Source organism: Megascapheus bottae, chromosome 11, assembly GCF_031878675.1.
Source record: "Megascapheus bottae isolate mThoBot1 chromosome 11, mThoBot2.hap1, whole genome shotgun sequence".
NCBI classification, from domain to species: Eukaryota; Metazoa; Chordata; class Mammalia; order Rodentia; family Geomyidae; genus Megascapheus; species Megascapheus bottae.
Window position 1 is genome coordinate 43,932,433 of NC_143519.1, and position 18,823 is coordinate 43,951,255.

Genomic DNA, 18,823 nt, shown 5'->3' on the forward strand with positions numbered 1-18,823 from the left:
AGGATTTTTATATCTCTTCATGAGTGAAAATTAGCTATAATTTATAATTTCGTAATGTCAATGATAACACTAGTTTCATAAAATGAGATGAAGAATGTTTCTCCTTTTTACATTCTAGAAAAAATTTATATAAAAGTGAGATTGGACTTTTGGTAAAATTTACTATTTAAAACTGAAAGATCTTTTGTGGATGTGTATATGTTTGGAGAAATTTTAAATTACTGATTCATCTCTGAAATGGTTAAATGACTATTCTGGTTATATTTTTTCTCTTTTGTTAAGCTTTGTTAGTTTTTGTTTTTGTTGGATTTTTCTCTATGGTCTTAGATTTCTTATTTATTAATATAACCTTTAAACAGCCTGTATTATGTATGATTTTTGTAATTACATCCTACTTTTAATTCCCAGTATAATTTTTTCATATATTTTTATTGTATTTAATAGAAGGGTTACATTATATTTACCAGATAGAAGGTACATTATTTCACATACATTGATACCCTTTCTCAATGACAGTTCCCAGTATAATTTATCCCTTCTCTTGATCAATCTGACTAGAGATTTGCTTAGTTTTATTAATTACACAAAGAATTTTGTTGATTAACACTATATTGTTTTTATTCAGTTTTCTTATTCTGTTTATAGCTTTATTATTTCACTTTTTTACATCTGCCTTAAGTTCTTTCTTAACATCTAACTTTTATAATAAAGGTTTATCATACCTAACCTGAAATAGAAACATTAAACACTTTAATACCTACAAGTTTTAGTGGTTCTGTAAATGGAGCCTAGATCCTTGCTCATCTAAACAGGCATTACACCACTGAGCTACATCACCTCAACTCTAAAATTTTGTGTCAATGTATGATATGACATCATATGATTTGTCTCAGTTGAGCAAAATGGTACTAAAATATTGTATATAATGATATGTGAAGCTTCAGTGGATTAGGGTGTAGACTTGGATCTAAACCCTAGGATACTTCACTATATGTGTATAAATATCTCAAACTAAAAAACCCACATAAGTAAAAATCCAAAATATTTCTTGTCCCAAACATTTGGATAAGGAATATTTTGCTTGTATAATTATTTAAGGCTATGTAGTTTTCTCTGTTTTACTCTGTATATGTAAGTACAAAAATTACGAATCAGTAATTTCAAAGTAGAGAAAACGATCTCATCCTGATTTCTCAATTGCCCTTCTTCAGTTGTGTCTAAGTTGACAGTGTAAATCATATCAATCAACTTGATTTTTATGTCTATATGGGAAAATCATACTTGCTAATTTTGTTTTAAAATGACATCTTGTTTCCTATAGGATTCACCCTTGTTTGATCTTATTAAACAATCATCAAAGGATCGAGAAGGACCAGCAGATCACATTGAATCTCCTTGTCCTCTGAGCCTCCCTCTCCAGAATAATCATACAGCAGCAGATATGTAAGTGGATGTTATTCATTAAAACTTCAAATAGATTTTGAGCATAAGAGCACTGCAAGGTAGTTCATATAAGCCATAGGAAATATAACTTTTCATATATACTATTTCTAATTTGGAGAATGAAAGACATAAGATAATGACTTAAAAATAAAATTGTTGAGTGGCCGGGAATTTGGCCTACTTGTAGAGTGCTTGCCTAGCATGCACAAAGACCCAGATTTAATTCCTTGGTACCATAAACATAGAAAAAAAGCCGAAAGGGGCCAGGAATTTGGCCTAGTGGTTGAAGTGCTTGCCTAGCATGCATGAAGACCCGGGTTCGATTCCTCGGTACCACATACATAGAAAAAAGCCGGAAGTGGTGCTGAGGCTCAAGTGGTAGAGCTCTAGCTTTGAGAAAGTCCAAGGACAGTGCTCAGGCCCTGAGCTCAAACCCAGGACTGGCAAAAAAAAAAAAAAAAAGCCGAAAGTGGTACGCTGGCTCAAGTGGCAGAGCTCTAGCCTTGAGAAAATACCAGGACAGGGCTCAGGCCCTGAGTTCAAGTCCCGGGACTGACAAAAAAAGAACTGTTAAAAGGAATAAAAAATCTGCTGAAACATAGACTTGGTGTAAATACGTGAAATTGTTTTTGTTTTTGTTTTTATCCTGGTACCAGGGCTTGAACTCAGGGCCTCCGTGCTGTCTCTTGGCTTTTTCATTCAAGACTAGTGCTCTAGTACCTCTAACTTTTGCTAGTTAATTGGCATGAACCACCAGCTCCTGATTGAAGACAGTTTTTATGTCAGAGATCACAGTTTAGATAGACCATAAGATTGAATAGGATTTCATCATGAAAATTGGAGAAGTAGAATAGCATCATTTCCCAAACCAGATATGATATAAACCCATAACATCGAGGAAAGCAGGATACACTTTTAGTTCAGTGTGTGTTACACATACACACATACTCGCATTTACACACACAGAGTTACAAAGATGTGACTGTTAAAGGTCAACAATAGAATTGTCATAAATTGAAAGATAACCATTAATACCTGTGCCTCAATTTATGCTAGCATATGTATCATATAGGTATAAATCTGTTTTGATGATCTTATTTAAATTATGTACTATATCATGTAGATGCACATGTGACTAAATTCTTAACATACATATAAATTGTATTTTGTTGTCAGGGAAATATAAAAAGGGGTTATTGTTACATTCATCGGGTAGTGGGTACATTACTTCTTTTTGGGGGGGGAAATTTTTTTAAATATATTTTTATTGTAATTAATAGAAGGGTTACATGGTATTTGCCAGATAAATGGTGCCTTAATTCCCACACATTGATACCCTTTCCCATGTCGTGGTCCCCATTTCCCTTCCCCCCTCGGTACATTACTTTTTGAATGTTGATACTCCTTCTCATGTTTTTGTCCTAATTTCCTTCTCCCCACCTCTCCCAGTCATCTTGTTTTTTCCTTTCCCTTGCCTATTTCAAATAAACAAATAAATGTATATACAGTATACCAGGTACCAAAGTCAGATATAGTAACAATATGAGATAAACCATAAGAGGGGAAAAAAGAATAAATTAAATATAAGTGTACAATGAGAGACAAATGATAACATTTTGGAATTAATAACTTGCTTTTTAAGTTGGAGTCTTTTTGGTATCAATCCAAATATAATTATTAAGATAGAAAATTATGCACTGTCAGCTGTTTTTCCCCAATAAGTCAGTAATTTCCAAGAAAAGCCACCTATTACAATAGAATTAGATATGACTGCATCTAACATAATCATTAATTAAGCTTTTTACCTAGCTCACATTTTAATAACCTGCTTATCTTAAAGAATTTGATATAGAGCTGGGCATGGTGGCTCATGCTTGTAATCCTAGCTACTCAGGAGGCTGAGATCTGAAGATCAAGGTTCAAAGCCAGCCCAGGCACAAAAGGACCTGAGACTCTTATCTCCAATTAACATCTAGAAAACGGAAAATGGGACTTGGCTCAAGGGTAAGGCGGTAACCTCAGCTCAGGGATAATGCCCAGGCCGAGGAGTAAGGTGGTAGCCTTGAGCTAAAGAGCTCAGGGACAGTACCCAGGCCGAATTCAAGTCCCATGACCCACAAAAAAAAAAAAAAAAGAATTTGATATAGATTAACAGATCAAATAGGTAATATGTATTTCAGTATATATGTGCACCGTGTGTATATGTGAATTTCTTAGCAAACTTCTAACAATGATTTTCTTTTTGACTACATCTAGGTATCTTTCTCCTTTAAGATCCCCAAAGAAGAAAGGTTCAACAACACGTGTGAATTCTACTGCAAATGATGAGACACAAGCATCCTCAGCATTCCAGACTCAGAAGCCATCGAAATCTACCTCCCTTTCACTCTTTTACAAAAAAGGTTAGCAGAAGATTTACTTTCAAGAGCATGGCCTCTGGCAAGAGGGTGATTAGATTGAAACCATGATTTCTTTACTTAGTGGGTATTGCCTTGAATACTTAATAGCTCAGTACCTCAGATTCCCCATCTTTAAAAGGTAAATAATAATAATCGACATTATTGTAACAAGAGTTCTTGAAATAATTGAATGAGTTAATATTTAGCAACGCCTAGAACATAGAATGCACTCAGAAAACATTAGATATTGTGTTGCCACTGCTTCTGTTGTTGTGCTTTTGAACTAGTGTTTGGAAATGTTTGCATCACTGTTACATACTTTGCTGTTAAGGTGGGTATGCAGAGTTGAGATTACAGAATGTGCAGTGACTAATACAGACACATTTCCTGGATATTTGCAGAATGTTTAGAAGTATAGAAAGTATATCTGTTTTTGGTTGTGTACGTATGTTGTGGGTAGAGAGGTTGGTTTTACGTGTCTATATATGTGTGCATACACACAAACCATACCTGCAAATCCAATACATTTTCTTCAGGTTATTCATGTCAAAAATGTAATGAGACTTATAGAATATTCCCCTAAGTTAGGGAAGTAGCTTTCAAAGGATAATCCCAAGCCAGCAGAATTTGGGGACTCCACCTAGATTGGTCACTCAGAAAATCTAATATAGAGCCCCAGAGTCTTGATTGTAAATAGCTTTTAGTCAAGTACCTTATGTGATAAGGTTCTGGAACTACTAGGACAAATTGTTAGTTTTTAAAAGTTCTCTGTATCTTAAGCCAGTCTTTAAAGGTATATTTTATTTTATTTTATTTTATTTTTTTGTCGGTTGTGGGACTTTAACTCTGGGCCTGGTCGCTGTCCCTGAGTTCTTCAGCTCAAGGCTACTGCCCTACCCTTGAGCCACAATGCCACTTCCAGTTTTCTAGTGGTTAATTGGAGATAAAAGTCTCACAGACTTTAGTGCTTGGGCTGGCTTTGAACCATGATCTTCAGATCTCAGCCTCCTTAGTAGCTAGGATTACAGGTGTGAGCCACCATGCCTGGCTTCAAAGGTATATTTTAAATTGAGATCATATTTGAAGTAGATGGACAAAAATTCTTTCCAAAGTTGCATTTATCATAATATCTTAATAGACTGAATTTTATCACAATCACATTTCACTTAATCTAGACATTTACTATTTTTAGAATATTCTGTGTTAGTATTTCATGGAGTAATGCAATATTCTGTGTTAGTATTTCATGGAGTAATGCATAGTATGAGGTATTTTTTGCTTTTAGGATTGGAAAAATTAATACACTTTGGCATTTCCACTAGTTTAAAAATAATTATCTTTCTTAAGTACTACAGTGAGAATTTCCAACATTTCTGCTAAGTAATTACCCAAGAACTGAAGTAAATCTTACTTGGTTTGTCTAATTTCATAGTATTTTTTTTTCCTTTACTCCCCCTCTACCCTTCCACCTCTGCCTCGTTTTGTGATATAATAGCTAATTTATCAGGTACTATTGTGCCTTCTATATACCCAGTACTGTGCTAATACCACAATGGTGATAGTGTGGTCACTGGTAAAACCTTGTGTAACAGCATTGTTGTTACAGTAATTCAATTAAAAAAAAATCCTCTTGTGCTTAGAAGTGAACAGTAAACATGACCCATTCCACTATATCTACAGTATACCGGCTAGCTTATCTCCGACTAAATACCCTGTGTGCACGCCTCCTCTCTGACCACCCAGAACTAGAGCACATTATCTGGACTCTGTTCCAACATACACTGCAAAATGAATATGAGCTCATGAGAGACAGGCATTTGGATCAGGTAAGAAAATCTAGCACTTTACCCTCTCTTCTTCCTACTTATTTGTTAGCTCTGTGCTTTTTAGGAAAAGATTGAATTCAAATGAAAAGCCAGATTAACATAGTACACTTTATATCTACTTGTTGGGTACTATTTATGTTTTTGCTATATTCTTAAAAATTAGAGCTTTAGAAGACAAGAATATATTTTACAACTACATATTTATGATAAAATTATCTTACAAAAACAGAAAAATGGGAATGGGAGTTGGGCCTAGTGGTAAGAGTGCTTGCTTAGCATGTACAAAGATCTGGATTCGATTCCTTGGTACCACATATATAGAAAAAGCCAGAAGTAGTGCTGTGGCTCAAGTGGTAGAGCTTTAACCTTGAGAAAGCCCAAGGATAGTGCTCACGCCCTGAGTTCAAGCCCCAGGACTGGCAAAAAAAAAGAATCTATTTATCATAGGCTTTTTGTCTTATAGTAAGCCTACTCTTATTTTAGTATGAAAAAAATGAGATTTATGGATCCATTGATCTAAAATAATCATGAATGAAAAATGAACGAATTAATTAATCAAGTTAGTTTATAAAAATAATGATCTTATATCTTTCTCTATTCTTGGATAAAAGGTAAAATCATAGTATCATGCTCATTTCATATATCTTACCAATCATATATTTGTAATGTACAATTCATTGGTTTTTAGTATATTCACAAAATTGTACCATTATCATAACTTGAGAACATTTTTTGTGTGTGTGTGGGTCATGGGGCTTGAACTCAGCCTGGGCACTGTCCCTTAAGCTCTTCACCTGAAGGCTACCACCCTACCCTTGAGCCAAACCCCACCTGTTTTCTAGAGGTTAATTTGTGGTAAGAGTCCTCAGGTCCTTTTGTGTCAGGCTGGCTTTGCACCTTGATCCTCAGATCTCAGCCTCCTGAGTAGCTAGGATTACAGGGTGAGCCACTGTGCTCGGCAACTTGAGAACATTTTTACCAAACCATAAATAAGATCCATAATCTTAAAGGAATAACCCTTACCTTTTCCTATATCTCCTCAGATCTAGGCAATACAATATAAATTTACCTATTCTGGACATTTTATATAAATGAAATTTCATCGTATATGATCTCTTATGATCATATGATCTTTGATGTATATGTGTGTGTATGTGTGTTCGTTGTATATTTTGCTGGGGATTGAATGCTACTCAAGCACTGTACCATCAAGCTACATTCCAGTCCTATATTCAGCTTCTTTTACTTAGCAAGTCTTCAAAGTTCATTTATGTAGCTTGATTCAGTACTTGATTCCTTTTTATTATATTATATAGATCTATACTACATTATGTTTATCCATCAATTGATGGATATTTGGATTGATTCTATTGGGCTAATAAGAGTTACTATGGACACTCATATGTAAGTTTTATGTAGACATGTTTTCATTTCTCTTCTTCATTTCCCTGTACCTTGTAGGGAAATTGCTGGGTCTGTTGATAACTCCATATTTCACATTCAAGCAGTGGCCACATTATTTTCTTAAGTTTTTATGGCATTTTACATTCTTACTAATAACACAAGGTTCCAATTTATCTTGTAGTACCCATTTTCATTTTCTGAATAGCTAGTGATGTTGAACATATTTTCATGTGTCCATTGTCCACTAATACATCTTACTTAGTGTATTCTCTGTTAAAATCCTTTCTTGCTAGGCATGATAGTTTATGCCTATAATCCTAGCACTTCTGAGGCTATGTCAAGAAGGTGGCACATTTGAGGCCAGCATGGGTTACATAGTACCAATTGGCCTAAAGAAATAAAAGAACCAAAATAAAATAACAAAAATTATTTCTCCATTTTAAAATTAGTTTGTCAGGCCGGGAGTTTGGCCTAGTGGTTGAGTGCTTGCCTAGCATGCATGAAGACCCGGGTTAGATTCCTTGGTACCATATACATGGAAAAAAGCTGAAAGTGGTGCTGAGGCTCAAGTGGTAGAGCTCTAGCCTTGAGAAAGTCCAAGGACAGTGCTCAGGCCCTGAGCCCAAGCCCAAGACTGGCAAAAAAAATAAAAAAATAAATAAAATTAGTTTGTCTTGTTATTAAGTTGCAAGAATATTCTCTCTCTCTCTCTCTGTATATATATATATATATGTTACTTATGTCTATGATTTGCAAGAATTTTTCCTGATTCTATAAATTTTCCTTTTTTTTAGTGCTACAGCTCAAACTCAAGGCCTTTTCTACCATTTGGCCCATGCCTTCAGCCCTTATTTTCTTTAATTACTTCCCAGATAGGGTCTTATATTTTTGTTCAGGCTGTTCTTGGACAGTGATCCTCCTTCCTATGTCTCCCACATGGCTGGGATTGTAGGCAAGAACCACCTTGCCTTTTTTGTTGTTGTGATGGGGTCTCCTAACTTCTTATTTGTTCGTGAGCTGCAGTCTTCCTGAATTCCATCTTCCACATAATTGTGATCATAGGTATTAAATGTCACTGAACCTGGCTTCCATTAATGTAAATATACTTTTCCTTTATTACTGGTGCTTAATAAACTGTCAAATCTGAAATCATTAAGGCTCTTCCCTGATTTCTTTCAAAAGTATTATAGGCTTAGGTTTTACATTTAGGTTTCAATACATTTTGTAAATAGTATACAGTCGGATACTTTATTTTTGGTTGCTGTTATTGTTATGGATAATTATTCCAGCTTCTCTTTCTTCCTTTTTTTTTTTGTTTCAGTGTTGGAGTTTAGCCCAGGGACTCATCTGGGCTACACAAGTGTTGCCCTCTCCAGTGCTATTTCTTGAATTTTTCTCCATTAACAGCTGTTGAAAAATCTATTGATTATGAATGCATATTGCAAATATTGCATGTAATATATATATAATTACTTGGATTTTTCAATTTTTTTCTACTGATCTGTATAACCTGAAAGTTTGTTGTTTACACAAAAGTAAATTAAGCACTTCAAATAGACTTTCAAACTGAGCTCAGGATGAAAAATAAACCCTATTAAGGAAAAGTAGGAGAAAAACATGGGAAGGGGTATTTGTTCAAGAAGTAATGTACCCACTTCCTGACGAATATAACTGTAATCCCTCCATACGTTACCTCAACAATAAAATACAGTAAAAAAAAGTCATTAAAAAAATGAATTTCTTTTTAAGGTTGACAAAAATGTTAACATTGCTGTTTAGAACAAAATCATGTAATAAAATTCTGACTTTTTGTGCTATACTTATTTACCAGATTATGATGTGTTCTATGTATGGTATATGTAAAGTGAAGAATATAGACCTTAAATTCAAAATCATTGTAACAGCATACAAGGATCTTCCTCATGCTGTTCAGGAGGTAGGTAATCATTTATGATAAGGTTTTTTTTTTGTAATTCCATGTCCATAATATAATTTCACTCACTAGTTAGGTCATATATTCCAATTTTATTATGTATATTCATAAATCACATTTGTATTTTATATATGTTAATAGTAACTAAAATGAAATTAGAAAGCTAAGGCAAATTATGAAACTATCCTAATTCATAGTTAAAGTTAATAGATCTATGTCTGTATAATAAGCTGGATATTTTTAATAAGTAGTTATCATTAGATGTTAAGTTTTTATTATGCCATAAGAACAGACAGTGCAAATGTAAGTGTTCTGACACACAGCTGTAATCCCAACTATTCAGGAAGAATTTAAGGTCAGCCCAGGCAAAGTTAGCAAGGCATTCACAAATAAAATGAACTAATAGAGCTTTCTGAATTCAGTTCACAGTGCTAAAAGGACAAGGAAAGTATATTAAAATTTTTCTCCCTATGGAAAGAAGCAGTAGTAGTAAACAGCACTTATTAGGTCACACATTTTATATGCTTTTGTAGCATGTGCTTTCTGGGTTATTTTTCTGGTTTATTACTGTGGTGTTGTTTTTTTTTCTCCCCCTCTCCCCCTTCCTTTTCTCTTTCCCTTTGTCTCCCACCCTCCCTTTCTTTTCAGTACTGGAGATTCAACTCAGGGCTCCTGCTCTACTTACTAGTTTTTTTTACTCAAGACTTGTGGTCTACCATTTGAGCCACACCTCTACTTCTGGCTTTTTGGTGATTAATTGAAGATAAGAATCTCTTAAATTTTCCTACCAGCTCTGGACTGTGAACTGTGGTCCTGATGTCTCAGCCTCCTGTTTGGAGTTTTCAAAAGCAATACAAACTACAGGGTTTTTTTTTTTTTTTACATGTTTGGAGTTATTTTCATTTTTGTTTGTTTGTTTGTTTTTCCATTCATGGGGCTTGAACTCAAGGCCTGGGCACTGTCCTTGCTAGCACTCTGCCATTTGAGCCACAGCACCACTTCTGGCTTTTTCTGTGCATGTGGTATTAAAGAATTGAACCCAGGGCTTCATCCATGCTAGGCAAGTACTCTACTGCCAGGCCACACTCCTGGCCCTGGTCTTATTTTCTAAATTTAGCATTTACATTGTAAGTCAAAGTCATCCTATTTTTACTTCAGTGCCTTTACCTAATTTAAGTAATCTGGGCATGGTGGCATATACCTGTAATCCTAGTATTCAAAAAGCCTAAAGCCCCAGGATCTCAAGATCTCAGCCAGTTTGGGCTGTCCTGTGTCTTAAGACAAAACAAATATAAGCAAGGTAAAATTTAGGTGGTAAAAGGTAACCATTTCAACAAAAAGAGTGCTTTTACTTCTTTCAATGGAGTACTTCCTGAACCTCTACATTTCCTGAACCTTTTGGTTGTGGGGATATAGGAAAGTACAGGTTAAATTGTGGTTTAAATTATTTATGATTAATATTATGGTGTTTTGCTCAGCCCTGGCCCTTTAATTCCCATTGCTTCCAAATTTCTTTCTACGACATTTCTCTTAGTGCAAAGTACTATAATCCAAGTCCAAGAGGCCTGTTCAGATTATTTCTTATTTAGTATGTTCTTCACTAATTAAAAAGTAATACAGGGTATTAGAAAAGAACATCTAAAAAGATTCTTACACAACAAATGTTTTTATTCTTCCTTAGACATTCAAACGTGTTCTGATTCGAGAAGAAGAATATGATTCCATTATAGTGTTCTATAACTCAGTTTTCATGCAGAGACTGAAAACAAATATCTTACAGTATGCTTCCACTAGGGTATGTTGAAAGTACTCTTTGGGTGGGGAAATTTAATGGTAAAGGTAATGAAACTACTACAACATTGATGATTTGTTTTGTTTTGTTCTAGCCTCCTACCTTGTCACCAATACCTCACATTCCTAGAAGCCCATACAAATTTTCTAGTTCCCCCTTACGGGTCCCTGGGGGGAATATCTATATATCACCCCTGAAAAGTCCATATAAAATTTCAGAAGGTCTGCCAACACCAACAAAAATGACTCCAAGGTCAAGGTTAGTGTTTTCTTTTTATGGAAATGTACTAAACAATAAGGAAATTGTTTTGATATAAACATAAGAATATAAAGTTCTCTTTAAATAAGCTAACCCCTTGAGTTTTTAGTTTGCTTATTTATAGTGAAATGGTAAGAATTTTTTTCTTAGGGGTGGGGGGAGATATTGTTTACTTGGATTGTTTTGTCACTTGAGTTTTCGGCTTTCCCTTCTGCTAGTCTCTTCTGTAAAAGTCTTAGAACCAATTTCTTTCTTTGTTTTGTGTGTGTGTCTATTAGGTCTTGAACTCAGGACCTTGGCACTCTCCCTGCGCTATTATTGTTGCTCAAGGCTAGGCTTCTACCACTTGAGCCACACATCCACTTTCCCAATTTGCTTATATATTTTACAACATTTATTTATTTTTTATTAAAGAATTTATTAACATTGATTTTTACATCATATTTCAAATGACATGTTTAACAAACAAGTGTACAACATTTATTTTTTTTAATTTAAATAGTTACTGTCAAGGTGATGTGCAAAGGAGTTACAGTTTCATTAGTCTTTTTTGGACAGTGTCATCTGTTCCTTTGCTATATCCCAGTTTTTCCTACCCATCCACAAGTTACATAGTTCATTTTCATTGTAATTCTAGTGAGTACTATTGCATTTATTCACCTTTGTCTCTCCATTTCTGTACCCCCTTGCCATCCTAAAGACAGATAAGCAAACAAACAAGACAAAAGGAAAAAAAATAGAAACAAAGGAAACGCCATCTTGTTTCCATTTCCTGGAGTAGTTTTTTGGTTTTGTTTGTTTGTTGTCAGTCAGGGGGCTTGAACTCTGAGCCTGAGCCCTGTCCCTGAGTTCTTCAGCTCAAGGCTAGTGCTCTACCACTTTAAGCCACAGTGCCATTTCTGGTTTTCTTGTCTTTAATTGGAGATAAGGTTTCATGGACTTTTGTGCCCGGCTGGCTTTAAACTGTGATCCTCAGATGTCAGCCTCCCAAGTAACTAGGATTTTTTTGAAAGTAGCCAACAGATTAGCTTGCTTTAGCTTAAGAATCTTGATTCTATAATTTTTAATTATTTTTGTAAACACTTTTTGTAGATCTCATTCATTTTTTGCTTGTTAAAAAGTGGAGATGACTTATTAAATGTTGATGATTATCAATTAAGTCTTTAGAGGTCCCTCATTCTGCCTGTGGCCTCCTTACCTTACCTTGGGCAAATCTCTGTATCTGCTTCAGAAGGCACTGTGTGGACTAGGGGAATGAGTGTGAAGCTGTTTAAAATTCCTACATGAAAGGTTGTACAACCACAAATCATTACATTATCTTTTACAGCTTTGAAGTCCTTCAATTGACTAATTATGTGTTATCATGGGCTATTTGAGATGGCTTTATTTGCATGAAGTAAGGCAAATTAGCTAGGATAGTTAATGTCTCGGCTTAGAAATTGTCAGCCCATATCTAATGGGTGAGAAAAACAAGGAACTATATTATATTAACCTTTTAGGATGTATCTGTGTAGTATATTTAATTACATTAATAATTCATACTTAAAAGAAGGATTTCAAACTAAAGAAAAATAATTAAGTGAAAATTAGTTGGAAATAGGATGCAAGTAGTCTTTGTGATCCCGGATCCTCCTTTACATATATGGTGTCCTTATTACTGGATATCTGTATTCTGATATCTACAACTCACATAATAAGCTGCCAAAATGTCACACTATGTAGTGTTTTTGATGTACAGTCTTATGGTACAACATGAAAATATATTCTATCATTCTTTTCAAATTACGACAATCCATATTATGGTGATAATGTTGACTATTTTCGTTTTCTTTTTTGCGGGGTGGGGGGGGTCAGTCATGGGTTTGAACTCAGGACCTGGGCAATGTCCTTGAGTTTTCTCAAGGTTAGCATTCTACCTCTTGAGCCATAGCACCACTTTGGCCTTTTCTGTGTATGTGGTACCAGGGAATCGAACTCAGAGCTTCATGCATGCTAGGCAAGCACTCTACCTCTAGGCTTCACTCCGGCCTTGTGTTGGCTGTTTTCTAATAGTAAAATCACTTTTGTGTTGGTAATCTCTAGCCAAAAAAAAGTCACATGCTGAATATCCTAAACTAAAAAAAAATAATAGATTAGGCATTAAGAGATCATCTTAACTACTCTGTTCACTCAGCATATTTCAGTATTCTAGCTAATCAAATATTATAAGTATCATGATAGTCACTTATCAAGGAACTGGAAGACAATAAAATATATATTTACTAGTTCCATGTGCACATTTTAAAGCTGTTGTTGAGTCATATCAAAGCTTTTCATCAGCCTTATTATCAAAAACGTCAGTTAAAAGGCAAACCAATTAGTAGAGATTTCTGATTCTAAGATATAATAAATAACTTGTATATCAATATAGATCTTAGTTAGATCTAAGATGTCTAAATGTTATAATACACTGGACCAGATGGAAGTTAAATTCTCTCCTCCCCCTGCTGCCTAATTTAGCCTGTGAGAAGACCAGTTAATAGACAAATTTAAAAGAAGTCTGCTAACTTACCTGTTGATTTATGAAAAACTAAGTAGGAATACAGATGGAACTTTGTGTTTACCCTTTGTAAAGTGGGCAATGGCAGGATATGTTCTTGAAGACCTATAGTTCTTGGCTTGAACATCTGAGCAGGCTGGTATTGTAGCTCAGATTTTAGAGTGTATCTTAACATGTGTGAGACCCTGAGTTTGATTCCCTAACACCATATTTTTAAAACAAAAAAACTTAAAAGACCAGCTGAGTGTTCGATCAGCAGTATTAGAATAACTTTCTAATGAATATAGTTTGTATGTAGAGTTATTGATGTAGTGTTTCTGACACCAAAAAAACAATGAATGATGTGTCTCTGTTCATCTCTCCTTATCTGTAAACCCTGTGTATGATTTTTATCACTAATCTACATTTCCTCTTAACTTGACAGAATTCTAGTGTCAATTGGTGAATCATTTGGGGTGAGTATTTTCTTTCTATAAGTAAAAAGCTGCCCACATGATACAAGTGCTTTCGTTGGTTCCTGTTAGCTCCTGGTTAATATCTATATGCTGAAACTACCCTATATGGTACAACAATAAGAGTAATTCATGATTCTGTTATTTGAATTTAGAAATGCTGTTATTGGAACACTTGTTCAGGAATATTAAATAGAAATTAGTAAGTATCTGCTAGTCACTGGTGACTCACACCTGTAATCCTAGCTGTTCAGGAGACTAAGATCTGAGGATCATGGTTTGAAGCCAGCCTGGGCAGGAAAGTGTGAGACTTTTCTCCACTCAACTATCAAAAATGCCAGAAGTGGAGCTGTGGCTCAAGTGGTAGACCACTAACCTTGAGCAATTTTGAAGCTCAGGGACAGAGCTCAGGCCCTGAGTTCAAGCCCCAAGACTAAAGCAAAAAGAAAAAAGACAGTATCTAAGATTTATTTTCAAATCAAGCTTAATTTTAAATGATACAGTCGATAAGTTTTGATTATATAAATATATATATTCCTGTACATACATACACGTATATATGGACTATTTTTACAACATTCTGGCACCAAATTGTGTATACTCTGTAGCCCTCAGAACACCAGTATTCTGCTGTTTTATTCAGTTTTGATGTTAATTATCTAGTTAACATAAGAACTCTACACATTCAAGAACTGTTTCATAAGACTGCTCCTCTCTGCAATGGCTGGGTCTCAAGTGTTAAGCTTCAGGTTATACCACACTTCTGTTTAACTGGGCCAAAGGTTGAGGAGTTCCTCAAGCATCTTCCCCTTTCAGGTCAGATTATTTGTTAGTCTGGCTCACAAAACTCTTGAAAATGTTTTATCATGTATTATGAAGGACACAAATGAATCCTTCATCTGGACCCTCCAGAAAAGTCCCCAACACAGCAGCTTCTGTCCCTGAGGAGATGCCAAGTCTGGAATTCTCCAAATTTGACTAGAGAAATATAGTGGGGAGTTCATAATTTTTAACATAATTAAATGACTCAAATTCCAGTTCCTCTCCCACCCTAGTGGTGAGGAAGTATAGCTGAATTTGCTAGCTTCTAATCAAAGCCAGCCTATATCTTAAAACTAAGAGTCTAATAAGTATCCCTTCATTAGAACAAAAGATGGTTCTTTCATCCCTGTTACTGAGGAAATTCTAAGGGCTTTCTGAGGTCAGTGCCATGAACAGAGGACAAAGACCAAGTATTTCTGGGAACTATATGTATAGATATATGGTCTCATAGGAACATTTCCAAAACAGTTTGATTTGAAATGTAAATCTGTAAATTATATAGTAAGCATCATATCCAGATACCACCAGGCTGCCCCTAACTACTGGTCTCCTTCCTTCTCCCTCCCACTTTTGCTTATCCTTCCTCTCACATCTAGGATATCTTCCTCTGGAAAATTAAGAAGTACTTGTATTAGACCCTACAACAGTGAAAGAAGCAGAACTTGTTATGATGACTTTGTTCCAGAAGATCCAAGAGAAAAGATAGCTTTGTTCATTAGCATTACTAGCAGCATATCACTAATTCAGCAGTCCTGTATTCATGATGTGTTGTACCCCACTCCTCTAGGGAGCTTATATGCATGAGAACACAATAAGCCTGGATTACTTATTGCTGCAAAACAAATTATTTCCCAAATTAGTGACTCTCTTGGTTTCTGTGCATCAGAAACTTGAGCTTGGCTTCACTGGTTTACAAAAGGTGTCCACAGGGTTGCAGGAATTCTCCAGGTTAACTGGAAGAGCGTCCACTAGCAAGCTCATTGAGATAAATGTGGGACGATCATTAAAGGCTCTCAGCTGAAGCCATATATTTCTTGGCAGTCAGCCCCTCCATAGTATTTCTTGCTGTTCACATATTGCTTTCTTCCCCCAGAGAAAGATGGAACTCACAGTCTTTCTGTGAGTATGTACTAGAAATGACATCCCATCACTTTTGCCAGGTTACTTGGATTAGGAGGAAGCCAAAGGCCCTACTAAACTCAGGGAGGGGAATCCCATAAGCTATGAGTAGCAGGAGGTACATTTGAGAGGCTGTGAACTACACTGCCCCAAATGAAGTAGCTGGAGAGTAAAGCTTGTATGCTAAATGACCAAGTATCAGAGTACACATTTCAAATGTTTGGTGCTCTGATGTGTTCCTGAAGATGGGCCACAGCTGTCAGGCATCACAAAGGAAATGTGGAACCATGCAAGAAGATTTGAAGCTGGACAAGCATAAAACAGAGATTTTCAAATGTTTTTACTTGCCATAACCTCTCAAACAATTGAGAAAAATATCTACACTTCCATATCTTTAATCAGGCTAACTAAAGTAATTTTAATAAGGGCACAGAATTTAACTTTTATCATGTTGAATATGTGCTCTATTTTCCATCAAAACTTGTTTTGTATTTGAGTTTTTGAGAAATAATTCACAACTGGCAAAGCCAATCCTGTTATCAGTGAGTCACATCATATTTAATTCCTATCAGAAAGCCTGGTTTCATTTCTTTAGTTTGAGGAAACATGTACATACACATCCCTGAGTCACCTCTCTGGTTCTAAAACAGATAGCCAAGAAAGTATCCATTGAATGATACACATGGTATGCCCACTTTGTACTTTTTGCCAAAGCTTTTTCATTGTTTGCTATGACAGTATTCTTCCTAAGGATATATCTCAAGTCATTTCAAATAATGTTGCCTCAACTGAAATTCCAGAGAGTTTAAGGTTTTCAATCTAAGACTTTTATGCCTTAGGAACATTTCAGCGAATACTATATCATTGGTCATAATACATAAACTATATGGCTTTTCAGTATAAACCCATGAAGTAAAAAGGAAATGATTATCCCACTGGGCATATCACCTTTTACCAGATTCTTATGACTTTACCTCTTACGTAATATCTGAAAATAACTTTCAGAAAGAACATTCCAGAAAACTGACTTGGCTCTGCTACTTCTGTGAAGAAACCCATTTAGTGTGGAACGAGTTCTAGCCATGAGATACTAGGATATCAGAGTTTTGGAGAAGTGGGTATTTAATGAGAACAGAGTTGATATAGTTAGTCTGATTTTGAGGTTTTTAAAATAGTTTGTGTGGTTGGAAATTAAAACAAAAGTTACTTATATTTGATATTTTGACGCAAACTACAGTTTATGATGTTAACTTCAAAATGTTGGCATTGAAACTAAAGAGCTCTGTAATTTGTAGACTTCTGAAAAGTTCCACAAAATAAATCAGATGGTATGTAACAGCGACAGAGTCCTCAAAAGAAGTGCTGAAGGAAGTAATCCTCCGAAACCACTGAAAAAATTGCGCTTTGACATTGAAGGATCAGATGAAGCGGATGGAAGGTAGGAAGTGTCTTGGAGTGTCAGTAGCTTCATGAACCCAGCCGACTCTGGAGAGCCAGAGTTCCAGCACAGCTTCTCATGCCCTCTGACCTTGTCATACAAGTGGTAACTGTTTGTGACAATGGCTCAAAATAGAACGTGTGACAAGAGCAGCCCATGGGAAAAAAACCAATGCAAATTATGCACCCTCTACCCATACTCACTAAGGATATCATTAACCACTGTGAATGAGTTTTCTAGTTAATATTTTTTGTTTCTAAGGGATTTCTTGTCATCTCTTTATCTCTACACAAGGTTTGCCAGCTCTTAGTGGTAGGATGGACCTTCACTTTGTATCACTGCTGAGATTCAGGATTATTACACACTTTCCCATCTACTGTGTGCTTTATGCAGCCACTCTTGAAATACTTGTGACTTTCTGAACGCCAGAGGTTTTTTTTTTTTTGGCTGTAACTTTGATCATTGCTGCTGAGATTTTATTAAGTCTACATACTTCAAGCAAAGTTTGTATTATCCTCACTGAGTATTTCTTTACTTTTATTTCTCAGGCTTTCAAGATTGGAAACAAGGTCTTAGTAACATTAAAACATTTATTTTGTACAATAATAACATTTTCAAACTGCCCAAATCATATCATTATTGAATAAGCATAGTTTTTCAACATATTAATTTGCTTTTCCAAAATAAACAAAAACAGACAACCTCCAAACAAAACGAACTCTCATTTCTTCTTTCCTTTTATGTCTTTTTTTAAATATATAACCCCTTATCCCTAAGTATGGGTGTCACAGTTGTATACATATGCCAACTCCTTGGCATATATAGCAGTATATAGTGCTATTTACACTATTAATGATTAAAGTTTAAAATGTTGTATCCAGCTGGACACTCCTGGCTAATGCCTAATCCTCAAGTCCCATAATTGACACACAAAAAATTACATCTAACTTTTTTATAATCTATTCATTAAATAGAATATAATTGTTATAACAGTTAGATCTAACTCTATCGTTAGATCAAGTTGAACCCATCCATTCCCAAAGCTTCAGATTTATAGAAACAATATTGTTCTGTATAAGCAACTGGTTATGCTTTTTTTGACATTCTTTATATTGTGGCGAAATTGAGCCTAACAAGTCAAGACAAAGGAGCTTATTTGCTGTCTACCAGTTTATAGACGTATCTTTGAAAACTAAGACCTGTTTTTTAAAATGTTTTAGCAAATGATGGTGTGTAAAATCATGTGATGAGGGCCAGGAGTTTGGCCTAGTGGTAGAGTGCTTGCCTAGCATGCATGAAGACCTGGGTTCAATTCCTCGGTACCATATACATACAAAAAAAGCCAGAAGTGGTGCTGAGGTTCACGTGGTAGAACTCTAGCCTTGAGAAAGTCCAAGG

General features: G+C 35.4%; 1 protein-coding gene across 4 annotated transcripts in view; it reads left to right on the top strand.

Annotated features, from left to right (window-relative positions):
• Rb1 (RB transcriptional corepressor 1) overlaps nucleotides 1–18,823 on the top strand; it is a 138,643-nt gene that overhangs the window by 113,569 nt on the left and 6,251 nt on the right. For all 4 annotated transcript variants that reach the window (XM_090342142.1, XM_090342139.1, XM_090342140.1 and 1 more), the window contains exons 18-25: nucleotides 1,322–1,443; nucleotides 3,700–3,845; nucleotides 5,523–5,668; nucleotides 8,904–9,008; nucleotides 10,687–10,800; nucleotides 10,892–11,055; nucleotides 14,019–14,049; nucleotides 17,283–17,425. In XM_090342142.1, coding sequence (XP_090198268.1) covers nucleotides 1,322–1,443; nucleotides 3,700–3,845; nucleotides 5,523–5,668; nucleotides 8,904–9,008; nucleotides 10,687–10,800; nucleotides 10,892–11,055; nucleotides 14,019–14,049; nucleotides 17,283–17,425 — 971 coding nt within the window. The remainder of the gene's footprint in view (nucleotides 1–1,321; nucleotides 1,444–3,699; nucleotides 3,846–5,522; nucleotides 5,669–8,903; nucleotides 9,009–10,686; nucleotides 10,801–10,891; nucleotides 11,056–14,018; nucleotides 14,050–17,282; nucleotides 17,426–18,823) is intronic.